Genomic DNA, 16,525 nt, shown 5'->3' with positions numbered 1-16,525 from the left:
TGAGGATATAACCATTACAGCTTAGGCTAACGCAGCAGTGATCAATATTAAGAATATCAATCCTAGAAGTAACAAAAAACTTCAGAGGGCAGCATGATTGGCTTTACTTGCGATTCAGGTGCACAGAAGATTAAGGGAACTGCAAAGCCACATAAAACCAACTCTGATCTGGTTAGTGGTGAAAAAATTCATTAGCTTCAGCAAAAAAGAAATCAGAGACTTGCCCAACTTTAATACAATATGTCAGATAATAATTAGAATTTGTAGAAGTAGGACCAAAATAGTATACAAAGGAATTGTGACTATAAGTAATACAGCTACAAACACTGCATTACAAAAATTAAAAAGAAAATTAAGCTCAAAGTCATTTAATTCTTTTAAATAGAAGCATTTTAAACTGATGACCAAAAACCTTCTTAAGGCTTTACAGCACTGGGCGTAAGGAAGGATAGTCTCACCTCTGAAACCGTAGTGACACTGCAAATACCCAATTTCCACTTCCTTACTCTGGGCAAGTTCATCCTGTAAGGATTCAACAGTCCATCTAGTCTTACCAGGAAATATTTCCATGCTTTTATTTATTTTGCTTCTACTGCTGCAAGAAAAATATAACATTGTGTAACAATTACAAAGTGAAGCCATTTCTGGAATCTTGCAAGCTCGGGTGAAAACTGGTAGAACACATCTATTTTTCAGCATTGTCTTCCATCTTGCAAACTCTGGGGAAAACTGGAAAAATGCATTTACTTTTCTGTACCATCTTCCTTCTTTATCTCTTCATACTCTGGCTCTCCCTCTTCTTCGCCTCTGTCTCCGTCTGTTTTCTTATTTGGGACCCACAGCCCAGAATCAATACAGCGCTGCATATGGCACTTCGCTTCCTAAAAAAAAAACAATTTACAAATCAGGAATGAAAAATGTTTAAAAAATATCTACTCACAGAAATAGCATTCTTAACATTAGACTGCCCCTTACTGGACGAATAAAGAATGCACCAGTAAGACAGTGCGTCAACAAAGATGAAATCAATTTAAAAATAAGGGAATTTTGCCTGTAACTCCATTGGTAAGAAACTTCTGTCCTAAAATACACTTTCACCCATATCCAGAATGGTACAGTCTGAAAGGAAAACTAAAAACAATAAAATGATTCTGATTTTAATAAATCCTAAATGATCTATAACCTAAGAATAAGGTTTATATACATTTCTGTAACATTGGGGGGGGGGGGGGGGGGGGGCTGCCGGCTCACCATGACTATGGTGACAGCTAAGTTGATAACTTGACTACAGTCTAAATGTGCTTAACACATTGAAATGAAAGCATTTTAAATGATGACAGCAAAAGCTTTTAAGGCTCCAGGCAGTTTTTCATCATTGGTCAACTACTACTTAGGAACTAACACATGAAAAAAGGAAGACACCTAGTAAACATACAAAGCAGAATTTCATCAGGAAAACTGGCTGAAAGTCCAGTTAGGTTCGTGTAGCAGGGTAAAGAGCAAAGCAGGCATTCTTAGCCAAGAAATGGATGAAAGCTCTGAAATACTATTTTATCTAATACAAAGAAAGAGGTGTATTAAGACAGGTAAAGAGACTACAGAAAAAGTACAGTTTTGTACCTACCATAAATGCAGATGTTCGAGTGTTCACACTGCTGCAGTTATTACATTTGGGTTATCCTGCAGTCAGGCGGTTTCGCAGTTGGCCAGAGTTCCAAAGTCTTGGTCCGGCGTCAGTTGCTGTCGCTTCTTCCCTGACGTCAGTGCACCAGGGGTATATAAGATGCATCAGACACCATTTTCTTCAGTTTTTCTTGCCCCAGATGTCAGTTGCCCCCAAGTAGGTAGGCAATACATATTGCTAATAAAAAATATACATATAAAATAAGAACAATACCTTCAGTTACAAGCAAATACACTGCAAAGGTTGTATAGGATAGAAAGGTATAGATAAGTCCAGTTAAGTCAGAGGGGATGGAGGGAGGGTAATCTGGACTGCAGCAGTGTGAACACTCGAACATCTACATTTATGGTAGGTACAAAACTGTACTATGTTCATCGTGTTACACTGCTGCAGTCATTACACTTGGGTAGAATCCCAAAGCTAAGGTTGGGTGGCTGGTCTATAAAGAGTTAGAATTGGCTATGAGGCCCTGCAGAACTGCAGTGGCAAATCCTGCTCTGGATTTAGAGTAAAGAGGCAGGTGGTAATGCTTGGTAAAGATGTGCACTGAACTCCAAGTTGCAGCCTCCAAAATTTCCTTGGTAGGTACTCCTCTGAGAAAGGCTGGTGAAGTGGCTGTTGCCCTGGTGGAATGTGGCCTAATGTTATTTGGGACTGATTTTCCATGCTGTGTGTAGCAGTAACGAATACAGTGTCCTATCCATTTGGATTTAGTCTGCTTTGAGATAGCCTTGTCCTGTGATCCTGCAGCATACGCTGCAAACAGTTGCTCAGTTTTCCTAAAAGCTTTTGTTTTGTTCAAGTAGAAGTGTAGCTGTCTGTGTATGTCCAAAGAATGCAGAAGTTTCTCCCCTTTATTCTGGGGGTTTGGATAAAAAGTTGGCAAATGGATGGTTTGGTTAAGAGCCACACTAGATACCACCTTTGGCATAAAGGTAGGGTTTGTCCTTAAAGAAACCCTGTCCTGATGAAAAATTATAAAAGGTTCCACTGCCATTAATGCCTGTAGTTCTGAGACACTTCGTGCTGAAGTTACTGCCAGGAGCAGAGCTGTTTTCCAGGATAAAAAGTTTAGATTGGCTGTATTGGCTGGCTCAAAAGGTGGCAGGGTCAGTTTTTCCAAAACGAAATTGAGGTCCCAAGTTGGTGTTTGTGCTCTCCAGGGCGGTCTTATGTTTTTAGCCCCTCTGAGGTACTGCTTTAGCAAGGGGTGAGAGAATAAAGGAGCATCTGTGCTGTAATGTGCTGAAATGACAGAGGCGTGGATCTTAATTGATGAGAAGGATAGGCCTCTGCCCAGCATCTCAGTTAAGTATTGTACAATCTGAGGAATGTTTGGAACAAGGGGGTCAAGGCTTTGAGCCTGGTTCCAGGCGCAGAATCTCTTCCATTTTTCTGAGTAAACTTTCCTGGTGCTAGGCCTCCTGGCCTCCAAAATGACATCCATAACAGCTTTAGAGAGAGGTGTTGCCTGTTTGACTAATGAACCTACCATGCAGGCAGGTTTACGGTTTTGAGCTGACCGTGCAAGATCTGATTGTCTTGTTGAGTCAGAAGGTGTGGAATTTGAGGCAAAATCCAAGGTGGGCCTTGAGCTAAGTTCCTTAAGATAGGGTACGAGTGCTGGCGTGGCCAGTCTGGAGCAATCAGGATCATCTGTGTTTTTTACTTGTCTGGCTTTTAGGAGTACCTTTGAAAGGAGAGGCAGTGGCGGGAAGGCATAAACTTTTAGGTTTTTCCAGCTGAACAAAAGAGCATCCACTTTCCATGCTTGTTTGTGATAAGTCCTTGTGCAAAATTTTTGTAGTTGGCAATTCAGTGGGGAGGCAAAAAAGATCTAGGTCTGCGCATCCCCATTTTTGCGTTACCATGCTGAAGATTTGAGGATTCAATTTCCATTCGTGAGGGTCCATGACATTTCTGCTTAGATAGTCTGCCAGAGTATTTTTCTTTCCTGGCAGGAATTGTGCTTGCAGGTGAACTTGATATGTTAGAGCTGTTTTCCACAAAGTCATGGCTTGCCTGCATAGGGGATAAGAATGAGTGCCCCCTTGCTTGTTTATGTACCACATTACTGTAGTGTTGTCTGTCTTTAATAATAGTTGTCCTGGATGCAGAAGGTCCTTGAAAACTGTTAGGGCATTTTGAACAGCCAACATCTCTTTTTGATTGATGTGAAGATGCATCTGGTCTCTGGTCCACTTGCCCTGAATGCATTTTCCTGCCATGTGTGCTCCCCAGGCGTAATCCGAAGCATCTGTTGGTAGAGTCTGCCTGGCTGTGGGTAGGGTAAAAGGCTGACCCTTGTTTAGGTGACATGCCTGTGCCCACCATCGAAACTCCTGTTGTAGGCAGGGAATCATTGGTATTACTGCTTCTAAACTGTGAGTGTGTTGAGTCCAAACACTTTTTAGGTACAATTGTAATTTCCTCATATGCAGTCTGGCATATGGTATTAGTAGTATGCAGGATGCCATGAATCCCAGGGCCTGCAGAATTTTTCTTGCAGGGAGATGGGACTTTTTTGCCAGTAACTGAAAATATCGAGTTAGTTGAACTTGTTTGTCTGGCGTGAGGTAAGCCATCTGGGCCGTTGTATTTAAGCTGGCACCCAGGAATATAATCTGTTGTGAGGGCACTAGTTTTGACTTCTTTTTGTTTACTGTGTACCCTAGAGAAATTAGCAACCTTTTTACAATCGCCAGATGCTGTAGAAGAATGTCCTTTGTCTCTGCTTGAATGAGGAGGTCGTCTAGGTATGGATATATTTGAATTCCTTTTTGTCTGCAAAATGCAATTACTGGTGCCAGGCACTTTGTGGAGACCCTGGGCGCAGTAGATAAGCTAAAGGGCAGTGCAGAGAATTGGTAGTGCACTGTACCAGCTTTGAATCTGAGGTATCTTCTGCAATTTTGACTGATAGGGACATGCAGGTATGCCTCTTTGAGGTCCAGAGTAACAAGCCAAGCCTTCACGCCCAGCATGGGTAGAAGCTGCTGCAATGTCAACATTTTGAATTTCGGAATATCCAGGTAAATATTTAGAATTGAAAGGTCTTGTATGGGCCTCCAGGCCTTGTCCTTTTTGGGGACCAGAAGAGTCTGGAGTAAAATCCTTGTCCTTGTTCCTGTTGTGGTACTTTTTGAATAGCTCTCATGTCCATGAGGGCTGAAATTTGTTTTTGTGCATCTGCCCATTGATTTTGTGGTAGGTCTGACATTCCTTTTAGCCTTGGTAAAGTATGAAAGTGGAACCTGTAACCTTGAGACACAATATTCAGAACCCATTTGTCTTGGGTGATTGTTTGCCAGTTTTGAGAGAAAAGTGCTAGTTTTACCCCTAAGGGGGCTTCCAAAAGGGAAGTGCTTGGCGTACTAAGGGGAAAGTCATTGTGACTGTTTCCTGTAAGGTTGAGACTTGCCCTCACCTCCTTTTGGGGGTTGAGGTACCCTCACTGTCATTGTCTGTTTGAGCCTTGGGGTTGAGATCTGCCTCTCTGTGGCCTGTCTGACACTGGAAAGGACCAATTCCTTGTTGGCCAATTTCTGCTAAATCGAGGTGGCTGTACCTGTAAGAAATCCTTGACTGTTTGCATAGATTTAGCTTTATCCTCCACTTTCTTTAACACCTCTTCTGCCTTAACACCAAACAAGGTATCATGCTGTAAAGGAGCATCCAATAATTTTGCCTTAACGTGATCAGGTAAACTCTGTTCTTTTTAACAAACATGTCTTTGAATCACAGAACCTGTAACTGCAGCTCTACAAGAAGCCTCTAAAGAATCAAAACCACACTGTAGAGTATGTTTTCCCACCTGTTCAACTGCATGCAATAAATCCTGCATTTCTTTGCAATCAGAAGCTTCTGAGCTTGCAAGCATTTTCTGTTTTAACTGAGCCATTAAATACTGTTGGTACTTAAGCATGTGAAACTGGCAATTTAAAGCCCTTACTGCTAAAGTTACAAAAGTGTATACTTTCTTCCCCTATCTATCCAAAGCTCTGGAATCTCTGTCAGAGGGTACTGGATATTTTGCAATGGAAGCCTTAACCCTTTTTGTACCCTGGGAAATGGTTTCTGGATCAGCAGAAGTGTTTTTATAAAGAAACTTGTGAGAGTCAGGGACTCTGTAATACCTATCTGGCTTGGCTGGTGCAGGGGGCAAAGAATCAGGAGATAAGCTGGATTCAGAGAATACATCATCCACAATATCTAGCACAGGCGGAATAGCCAGGGGCCTGTTCTAAGGCAATAAAAGGAAATCCCTGAGCCTTTTCTTGGATTCTGAGTAATCCTGGCTTCCCAATGGAAATGCTCCCTCATGGTATGTAAAGTTTCCCCAAAAGAATAATCCTCAGGAGGAGAGGCTGAAGAGATGGATTCTTCAGCATCAGAATCCTCATAGGGGGGTAGAGAATATCCCTGGTCTGAAGAGGAATCAGAGGAAATGGAAACCTGATCAGAGGAATCAAAGTCTGTATCCTGCCTAGGCCTTTTCTCAGGAGGGGGATGGGAACCCCTGATTAGAGAAATGAGGTCTTCGGCCATTTTAAGCATCTGTTTCTTAGGCATGGAGGACTGTCCAGGAGAATGCTGTACTTGCATCTTTGTCTTTAATGGTACTTTTGTCTTGGCTGTTGCTTTAATGGTAAGTTGTGAAGGTCTGAAAACACCCTCAAAAGCCGATGCCTGCTCAGCTGCTCCGGACCCATCTGAGGGATTGGTTTCCGTAGGCCCAATACCTTGAGTTTCCAGAGGCCTAGTTGTCTCCACGTGGGAGTTGGAAGCGGCCTGTGGCTCTGAGGTAGCGGGCGTCAGGGGCTGCGAAAGCACCTCACCGAGAACCGGCGACTGGCCTAGAAGAGGTTTCGTCGTTGGTTTTGGACCTCGAATGCCTGTCTATCATTGTCTTTGCGGTTTTTTTCAGTATTGCGGTCATCAGTTGATCCGACGGCATAGTATAATTGAACCTTCGACCAAAGTAGTGCAAAGCAAAATCAAATCGTCTTTTTATAGTACATTTGTTAAATCTAGCACAAAACCGACAACTAGTGATGTCGTGATCAGGGCCTAGGCATGGAATACAGTAAGAGTGGAAGTCCTTATGAGGTATTTGCCTCCCACAAGAAATACAATTAATAACTTTTTCTGACATCAGTCTGAGGCAAGAAAAAAAGTTTCCCCAACGGGGAACTTAGCTTTATTGAAATTCAACTTCAAAAATCTCAGGAGTCGGCCGACTGGCACTTGCGAACTGCTTCTGTTTCGGGCACTGCGCGGCAAGAAAGACTGAAGAAAATGACGTCAGATGCATCTTATATACCCCTGGCGCACTGACGTCAGGGAAGAAGCGACAGCAACCGACGCCGGACCAAGACTTTGGAACTCTGGCCGACTGCAGGACCGCCTGACAGTAGGCTAAACCAAGTGTAATGACTGCAGCAGTGTAACACGATGAACATCATGCAAACACAGTGCTGTTGCTAGACTAATAGATGAATTATAATTGGAACAGTTGAGAGAGAGAGATCTGTTGTGATGTACAAAAAATAACCGAACACATTACAGTGCAGCTAAAGACAGAAAATTATACTAGGGTTGTGCAGAATAATAAAGAGAAAGAAAGGAACCAGTAGAATGCCACCATGAAAACACTATTAAAAGAGAATAAAACAAAGACATGCACCACTACTAAAAGTGTACATAAAAAGGGAAGCGATCAAAATGTTTTACAAAGAAGCAATAAAGGTTATGCAGATAATTAGTTGAATGTACATTACATCATTAACAATGAAGTAAAAACATCAGCATAAGCTCTACACAAGCAGAAACTCAGAAGGCATATACAAAATAAGCAATTCACTGATGACAGAAAAATAGTTTTAAAACATACAGAAATGTATATATATATATATATATATATATATATATATATATACACACACACACACACACACACACACACACACACACACACACACACACACATATAGTACGAAATGCTTACATACAAAACAAAATAGAATGAACTAATGAAAATAAGAAAAATTAATAGTTGATGCACAGGATTAAGCCCGCTTCCTGTAGTCCAGGGTATAGTGAGTCCTTCCACTTCCATTTGCCTGCTGTGCAATTTTAATTCCCATAGCCTCTGGGGTCATCCCTGAAAAGACACTTGGTACCAGCGGGCTTGCTGCTGATTAGCCAAATGAAATTATTTTATGACTTCAAGGACTTCATCATGCCAGGCCTGTCTGTCAAGAACTGCTTCTTTCAGCTTTTGCAAATCATACTCATTTCAGTTGTGCTGTCTATCCACCTAAGCCTCTGTCATCCCCTTTTTACCTTTGATCTTTCCCAACGTTAGTATCTTCTCTACTGGACTGTATCTGTGCACTGCGAGGCCAGAATACAGGGAGTTACTGTTCTATTGTTAGGCCTTCCAGTGAACAGTCTGGATTTATTTCCCTACACATGGGCAGCAAGGAGATCAAATCAGTCCATGGAATTCTCAACTCTTCTCCATCATCATAGTTCAAAAGAATAAATCTGCTGCACAGCTTTACTTACAGGTCAACGTCCAAGTCACATGATACTACGTTAACACTGCCAAACCACAGCTTTGAATATATGGATGTTTGAAGATGACAAGATGCCTTTACTCATTAAAATCTTTTCCAGACATGCCATGTCTTTCCTTCCAAGAAGGATTTTTTTCCTTTAAATTTCACAGCTGCAATTACCACCGTTAGAGATCTTTGAGACCAGGAAAATAAAATCTGTCACTGTCTCCATTTCTTTCCCATCTAATTTGCAAAGACCTGACAGTGCTAAATGAGACATTTTTAGTTTTCGTGATGTTGAGCAACTATAGCCAGCTTCTGCGCTATTTTAACTTTATCAACAGCCGTCTTACTCAAAATCTTCCTATCAGCCTTTACAGTACTATCTACATATCTGAGATGATACATCTCAACAATTTTGATTCTTGCATCCAATTTGCCTAACCCAGTATGCTGATTGATGCATTTTGCATATAAAATGAAAAGGCAGGGTGACAATGCACATTCATAACATACTCCTTTCCCCAATAACAGAACCAGTCAGTCAGTTATTCCATATTTGGTTCAACTGTTGCTTTTTGTTCTGCATACAGATTTCTCATGAGGCAAATAAGTTAATACAGTATCTCCATTTCTCTAAGAACTCTCCATAGTTTGATATACTCCACACAAAGGCTTCAGAATAGTCAAAGCAGTAGTAAACATTTTGTCTGGAATTCCTCTACTTTCTCCATATCCAAAGGATGCTGGCAATTCGGTCACTGGCGACTTGGTCTCTTCTAACACCAGCTTGTATATCTGGCAGGTCAGTCCATATATTGCTGGTGATTCTTGAGTGGTAGGGATTGGGCCAGCTTAGTGAAACTGGAAGATGGAGCTTTTGGGTGTGTCCTCTCCCCCTTTGGTGGCTGCTCTGAGCCTGCCATTCTGCTCCTGAGAAGAAACATACCCTTGATTTTACTGCTGTGAAGCACCATAACAGAGCAGGCTTGGCTGGCTCAAACTCCACTGGGTAACACTTCGTGATCTTTCTAAGCATCACTCCTACAACAAATCACACCCACCACACCACTGCCCCCCTGATGGGCAAGTCAGCAACAGCCACTCATACACATAGTGCACTCCCTGACAATTTCTGAAAGGCACTTGTGCTGCTACTCAACTTCAGGTCCACTGTTGCACTTTAAGGGCTTTATCAATCTGTAGAGAATTAAATTCAACAAAACACTGACTGTGGCATGAGCCAAGGATTAATCTCTGAGTATAGAAAGTATTTAAAAAAAAAAAAAAAAAAAAATTGCAAGGGGGACAAAATCCTTGCACCCCACCCCTATACCCCACATTCTGCTACTTATTTATTCCAAATCAGATCTCAATTCCAATGGAAAGGGTGGGTTTCCCAACCCTGGGAACCATTGCTCTCGTACATCTGTCAACCATCTGTTCTGTTGACAGATGTCCACATTCAGGACATCTAATTCTGGATGCCAAAATAAAGAAAATAGAGGACAAGAGTGGCTACTGTTACGGAAAGTTTACTTACACAACTGTACTATGCTCTACATTAAAATCACTGCTGCGGTAGCCTTAGTCTACAGATAGATTACCACAGCTTACAGTGACTGGAAGTAGAAGGAAGGATGAGAGTCCACTGCATAAGTATCCTTTCACCCTCGTTTTTAGGTTCTGGAAAGAAGATAAGAAATAGTTTAGCTTAAAATTTTGATACTTCTTTAGGCATAAATGAAGGATTACATCAAGAAAAACACATCTTTGGGGAAAATGAGAAAGCTGACTCATCTTAACAGCATGCAACTTACATGCTTTTCTTCAAGGTTAAAGCATTCAGTTAAGAGTCTGAAGTCAGCCTGATGAGCTGGTTCAGATTGTGCAAGGTTTAGTTTTTCCAACACGAATTTAAGATCCTAAGGTGGAGCCACCAGTTTTTTAGGAACCCCTTTGAAATACATTTTTACATTCCATTGGCAGGCATGCTGAAATGATCAACAAATGAACCCTGATGGCGCAGTAAGACAGGCCAGAGGACAGTAACTCACAAATAATGCATGACCAGAGAAACACTAACCCTGAAAGGGTACATGTTTATGTCTTAGTACCAGCTAGAAAATCTTTTTTCATTTGTTAGTGTATGATTTTTCGAGTAATAGTTTTTCTTGCCTTTTTTCCTAGTAGCAGCTTTTCTTGCCTCCATTAATACATGCTGCATGTCCACAGGAAAACGGGTGCCTGGAAACATTAAGATGATCATAAACTCAGCTGCAGTTGTTTCAGGTCAGAATTTATGAAACGCCACTTTTCACGTACGAGTAGGTCCAGTCTATGAGGACACGTGGTAATTCCCCTTGAAGATTTCCAAAGGAAGGGAGAAAGTACAACAGTGTCCCACTTACCATAACTGTAGATGTTTGAGTAGATCAATGTTGCAATACTCATCTTTGGGGCTTCCTGCGGTGTGGAAGTCTGCAAAAGGCCTGATTTCTAAAGTCTTAACATCATCCCAAGCCGATGGACATCCAATGATTGATGTCCAGTCATCAGGGTATAAAGAAGGGTGTCAGTCGGTACCATCTTCAGGTCTTTCTAAACCAAAAAAAAAAAAAAGCAGTTTGATGCTTGAGGACAACATGACCTCCCTCAGCTGTCTGGTTTGGGTTTCTGAAAGTGAAGCAGAGGAAAACGCAAGTACAGTTGGAAATGAGCCAAAGGGATTATAAGTAGAAACAGTAACAGTGATGTCCCCTACAAAGCTGAAGGGTTAGAGAGGGGAATACGTACCATAACACTGCCCTACTCGATCATCTAGAATTATGATAAGTGAGATACAACTGTACTATGTTCTGAAGATTCCCAAAGCTAACCTTCAGGTGGAGGTGTTAGGTAGGAAATATTTTGTAGGATGGCAGAGGCAAATCCTACACTGGCACTAGAGGCTTGTCCCAAGTTCTAAAGTGTTTTGTAAAAGTGTGAACAGAATTCCAAGTGGCTGCCTCCAGGATGGTCTAGGTGGGAACCCCTTTAAGGAAAGAAGTGGTAGTTACCCCATGTTGGTGGAATGGGCTCTAATATGTCCATTTAAAGGCTTTTCATGGTGCAGTTAACAGAACTTGATACAGTCTGCAATCCATTTAGAAATGGTTTGTTTTGAGAGAGGTTTGCCCCTTCCTGCCCTCTGTGGATACCAAAAACTGGTCTGCCCTGTTCGTACTTTTTGTTCTGTCCAAGTAGAAAGTACAGTTTTGTACCTACCATAAATGTAGATGTCCGAACTGGATAGCATCTGCAGTCATAACAACTGGGTTGTCCTGTCGTCAGGCAGCCCTTCAGTCGGCCGGATTCCAAAGTCCGGGTCCGGCTTCGGCTGATGTCGCACTTCACCCGACGTCATCTCTGTTGGTCTTCGGGTATAAAAGCATCAGCCGACGCCATTTTCCTCAGTGTTTCTTGCCCCAGATGCCAGCAGCCCTCTTGAAGGCTAAAATTTGGATAGATGCCAATGTTTCCAAAAAGATAGAGGTAAACACAAAAATAAGCATGTATGTACATATATACAAACAAATACACCATAAAAGACTCCCCCCCACCATCTAGCTATTAGGAGGGTAAACACCCTAGGAGTACCACAGAGGGGAAGGAGGGAGGGTAATCCTGACTGCAGATGCTATCCAGTTCGGACATCTACATTTATGGTAGGTACAAAACTGTACTATGTCCTTTATGGATGCATCTGCAGTCATAACAACTGGGTAGAATACCATAGCCAACTAGGGGAGGAGGATAAAAGTAGATTATGGTGTGTTTAGGATCCCTTGCAGTACAGCAGTGGCAAACCCTGCTCGGGATCTGGAATATAGAGGCAAATTATAATGCTTGGCAAATGTATGCACGGAGGTCCAAGTAGCCGCCTCAATAATGTCTTTGGTTGCCACTCCTCGTAAGAAGGCTGTGGTAGTGGCTGTTGCCCTTGTAGAATGAGGTCTTATGTTCTGTGGAATTGGTTTTCCATGGAAGGAGTAACAGAATCGTATGCAATTTCCTATCCATTTGGAGATTGTCTGTTTGGAAATAGCTTTTCCTTCCCTTCCTGTTGCATAGGCTACAAAAAGTTGGTCAGTCTTTCTGCTATTTTTGTTCTGTCCAAGTAGTAGCGTAGCTGTCTATGTACATCCAAGGTATGCAGTATTCTTTCCCCTCTGTTTTGTGAGTTGGGAAAGAAGGTAGGTAGGTGGATTGCCTGGTTTAAAGACACTCTGGATACCACCTTAGGCATAAATGTAGGATTAGTCCTCATGGACACTCTATCTTGGTGGAAGATTAGGAAGGGTTGCACTGCCATTAAGGCCTGTAGTTCTGAAACCCTCCTTGCTGAAGTAATTGCCAGTAGGAAAGTAGTTTTCCATGACAGGTGTTGTAGGTCTGCTGTTGCTGCTGGTTCAAAGGGTGATAGTGTCAACTTTTCTAGCACAAAGTTTAAGTCCCAAGCTGGTAATGGTGGTTTCCTTGGAGGTTTTACATTCTTGATTCCTCTGAGGAACTGCCTGAGCAAAGGGTGCGAAAAACAGGTGGATCAAAGCTGTATTCTGCTGAAATAGCTGATGCATGCATCTTGATGGAGGAGTAGGACAGGCCTGAATGAAGAAGTTCGGCCAGATACTCCAGAATGTTAGGCATATCTATGTTTGACACATCTTTTCCTCTTTCCGTACTCCAAATGACAAACCTTTTCCATTTTCCAGCATAGTTCCTTCTTGTAGAAGGTCTGCGTGCTTCAAGAATAATGTCTTTAACTCTTTGGGAAAGTTCTGGATTAGCTGCTGCTATGTGATGTTCCATGCAGTCAGTTGCAACATTTTTAGGTTTGGATGTATGATGTTGTAGTTGTTCTGAGTTAACATCAAAGGCACCAGGGGTATTGGCCACATATTGTTCCGAGACATGCTCCTCAGCAGTGGGTACCAGTGTTGTCTTGGCCAGTTTGGAGCTATCAGGATTATCCTTGGACGTTCTTCCTTGATTTTTAGTAGTACTTTGTGTATCAAGGGAAGAGGTGGGAATGCATATGCTGTTAGGCCTTTCCAGCTGAAGGAGAGCGAATCCACTTTCCATGCTAGTGGGTGGAATGTCCTTGTGCAGAACTCTGAGCTGGTGATTGAGAGGTGATGCGAATAGATCTGAGGCATTCCCCATTTCTTTGAGATGGTCTTGAAGATGTCCGGGTGCAGCTTCCATTTGTGGGCATCCGATGTGGTTCTGCTTAATATGTCTGCTAGAGTATTTTCTTTTCCCGGTACAAATATTGCCTGTAACTGGATGTTGTAGCTGAGTGCCAGGGTCCACAGCTCCAAAGTCATTCTGCATAGGGGTATGAATGAGTGCCTCCCTGTTTGTTGATGTACCACATGACTGTGGTGTTGTCTGTCCTTATCATCAACTGGCCCTCTTGGAGAAATGGTTTGAACTTTTGGATTGCCAGTTTTACTGCCAGCATTTCTTTTAGGTTGATGTGCAGGTGAAGTTGATCCTGTGTCCACAATCCTTGCACGCATTTGTCCAGCATGTGGGCCCCCATCCTAGGTCTGAAGCGCCTGTTGTGATGGTCTGGCTTGCTTGACATCTGCGAAAGGGTAGGCCTGGGTTTGACTGACATGCCTGAGCCCACCATAGGAACTCCTGCTTTAAGCATGGAATTAGTGGGATTTCTGTTTCTAGGCTGTGTCTGTGTTGGGACCATAAATTCTTTAGGTACCACTGTAGTTTTCTCATATGTAGTCTGGCAAATGGGACCAAGATTATGCATGATGCCATGAAGCCCAAGGCCTGCAGTATTTTTCTTGCTGTTAACTTGTTCAGTTTTGTTAGTGCCAAGAAGTAAAGAGGGAGTTCTTTTGTTTTTCTGTAGTCAGGAATGCCATTTGTTTTACTGTGTCCAATTCCGCCAAGAATGTCCTTGTTTGGGATGGTATCAGCCTTGACTTTTGTAAATTGACTGTGTATCCCAGTGCTTGTAGCAAGTAAATGACCCTTTGTAAATCTGTTGTCAGCTTGCTTTTGTTGTCCCCTTGTAGTAGGCAGTCGTCCAGGTATGGGTAAATTTGAATTCCTGTAGTCTGCAATGGGCGATTACTGATGCCAGGCATTTTGTGAATACTCTGGGCAGTAGATAAGCCAAAGGGCAATGCTGAGAATTGACAGTGCACTGATCCTGCAAGAAATCTGAGGTATCTTCTGCAGATTGGTCAAATGGGGACGTGCAGGTATGCCTCCTTGAGATCTAGAGTTACCAGCCAAGACTCCTTGCCCAGCATGGGAAGAAGTTGCTGTAGGGTCAGCATTTTGAATTTTGGGACAATGATGTATGTATTTAAGGTGGACAGGTCGAGAATTGGTCTCCAACTTTTTTCCTTTCTTGGAACTAGGAATAGTCTGGAGTAGAACCCTTTCCTTGCTCTGCTGTTGGCACTCTTTCCACAGCTCTCATGTTTGCTAACTCCATTATCTGTTGTAGTGCCTCTGTTTTTGATTTGGAGGTAGATTTGGCATTCCTCTTTGACTGGTAAAGTGTGGAAGTGAAACCGGTAACCTTGATCTATGGTTTGTAAAATCCACTTGTCTTTTGTTATGTAGTGCCAGTTCTTTGAAAATAAGGTTAACTTTCCGCCTAGAGGAGCTGCTATTTGTTCCCTGGTAGGCGGATTTAGGTTAAGTCACTGTGGTTGTGCTGATGTAGTGGCAGTGGTTGTGTCTGTGCCTCTGTTGTTACCTTGCCACTGTCGCCTCTGTAGGCACCTCCTCTGGATTGGTTTCTGCCTCTGGAACGCCTATTCCTGCCCCTTTGAAATTTTGTGGAGTCAGGAAAGGACCAATTTTTGGCAGGCCAGTTCCTGCTAAACCTTGGGGGTTGAACCTGCAAAAAATCTTTAACCGTTTGAACAGATTTTGCCTTTTCTTCCATTTTCTTCATAACCTGCTGGGCAGGTGTACCAAACAAACTTGTCTTATCCATAGGAGCATCTAGCAACTTAGCTTTAACATGATCCTTTAAAGCTTGCTCCTTTAGCCATGCATGCCTTCTTATCACTGTGCCAGTCATGGCTGATCTAAATGAAGCCTCCAGTGCATCATAGCCACATTTTAAGGAATGGTTGCTAACCTGTTGTATGTTATTTACCATTTCTAATACATATTTCTTATCAAGAGATTCATCAGTGGTTAGTTTTTTAGTTAACTGATCAAGCATAAACTCTTGGTATTGTATCATGTGAAACTGACAGTTTAAAGCTCTAGCTGAGAGAGTAGCTGAAGTGTAGACCTTTTTACCCCATCTGTCTAATGACCTTGCTTCCCTTTCAGAAGGAATAGGGTTTTAGCTATGGTCGCTACTGCCTTGGGACCCTGGGATATAGTTTCGGGTCTGCAAGTGGGGCCTTGTAAAGGTGGTGATGAGTATCTGGCACCCTGTAAAATCTGTCTGGTTTGGCAGGGGCTGGGGTAAAGAATCTGGAGCGGAGCAGACATCATTGAAAGCATCATCCACCACAGAGAGAACAGGAGGTATAGCTAAGGGCCTGTGCTGTGGAGGTGCAGAAAGGTCCTAAGTCTTTTCTGGAGTCTGAAAATCCTGTTGCTGCCATTGGAACTACTCTCGCATGGCATGTAAGGTTTCCCCAAAGGAGAATTCTTCTGGTGGGGAAGCAGCTGGGATGGATTCTTCAGCATCAGAATCTTCAAAATTGGAGAAAGGAGCCTCTGGCTGGTCAGTTATGTCTGATTCGTCAGCAGAATCATCAGAGGACACTGGCTCAGGGGCTCTGCCCTAGGTCTCTTCTCTGGGGCTGAGAGGCCCTGTCTGGGTGAGATTGAGATCCTCTAATTAATGAAATTAAATCTTCTGCCAAAGTAAGCATTTGAGAACTAGAAGAGGGCCTGGTTGTGGGGGGTTTAACAGGCACTGTCTTAGTAGTCTTGGCTGCTTTAGCCCTGGCGAAGGCCTTAATGGACATGGCTGCTGGAGGCCTAGCAGCACCACGTGCTGGGGTAGAGACATCCAAGGAATGGTGTCTGATAAGTCAGTGGCAACCACCGTAGTGGATAAAATTTCTGAGGCCGATTCAAGAGTGGTAGCAGGGGCCTCAGTTGTAGAGATAGGTTCAGCTGTACTTTGATCAGTTTTCTCGGTTTCGGCCGAAACCGAGACACTCGCGGTTTGCTTAACCATGGTTTCGGCCGAAACCGCGGACCGCAAGTGTCGGTCTTTATCTTT

General features: G+C 42.8%; 1 protein-coding gene across 2 annotated transcripts in view; it reads right to left on the bottom strand.

The window, feature by feature from the left end:
- Positions 1-212: 212 nt before the first annotated feature.
- The window catches only part of CDC37 (cell division cycle 37, HSP90 cochaperone), a 935,136-nt gene continuing 918,823 nt past the window's right edge, over positions 213-16,525 (bottom strand). For both annotated transcript variants that reach the window (XM_044084570.1, XM_044084571.1), the window contains exon 8: positions 213-881. In XM_044084570.1, the coding sequence (XP_043940505.1) occupies positions 744-881 (138 nt within the window). In that variant the 3' untranslated portion in view covers positions 213-743. The remainder of the gene's footprint in view (positions 882-16,525) is intronic.

Source organism: Protopterus annectens, chromosome 9.part0 (genome assembly GCF_019279795.1).
Source record: "Protopterus annectens isolate FY-2018-M chromosome 9.part0, PAN1.0, whole genome shotgun sequence".
Taxonomy (NCBI): domain Eukaryota; kingdom Metazoa; phylum Chordata; order Ceratodontiformes; family Protopteridae; genus Protopterus; species Protopterus annectens.
This window is presented reverse-complemented; position numbering and strand designations above follow the sequence as displayed.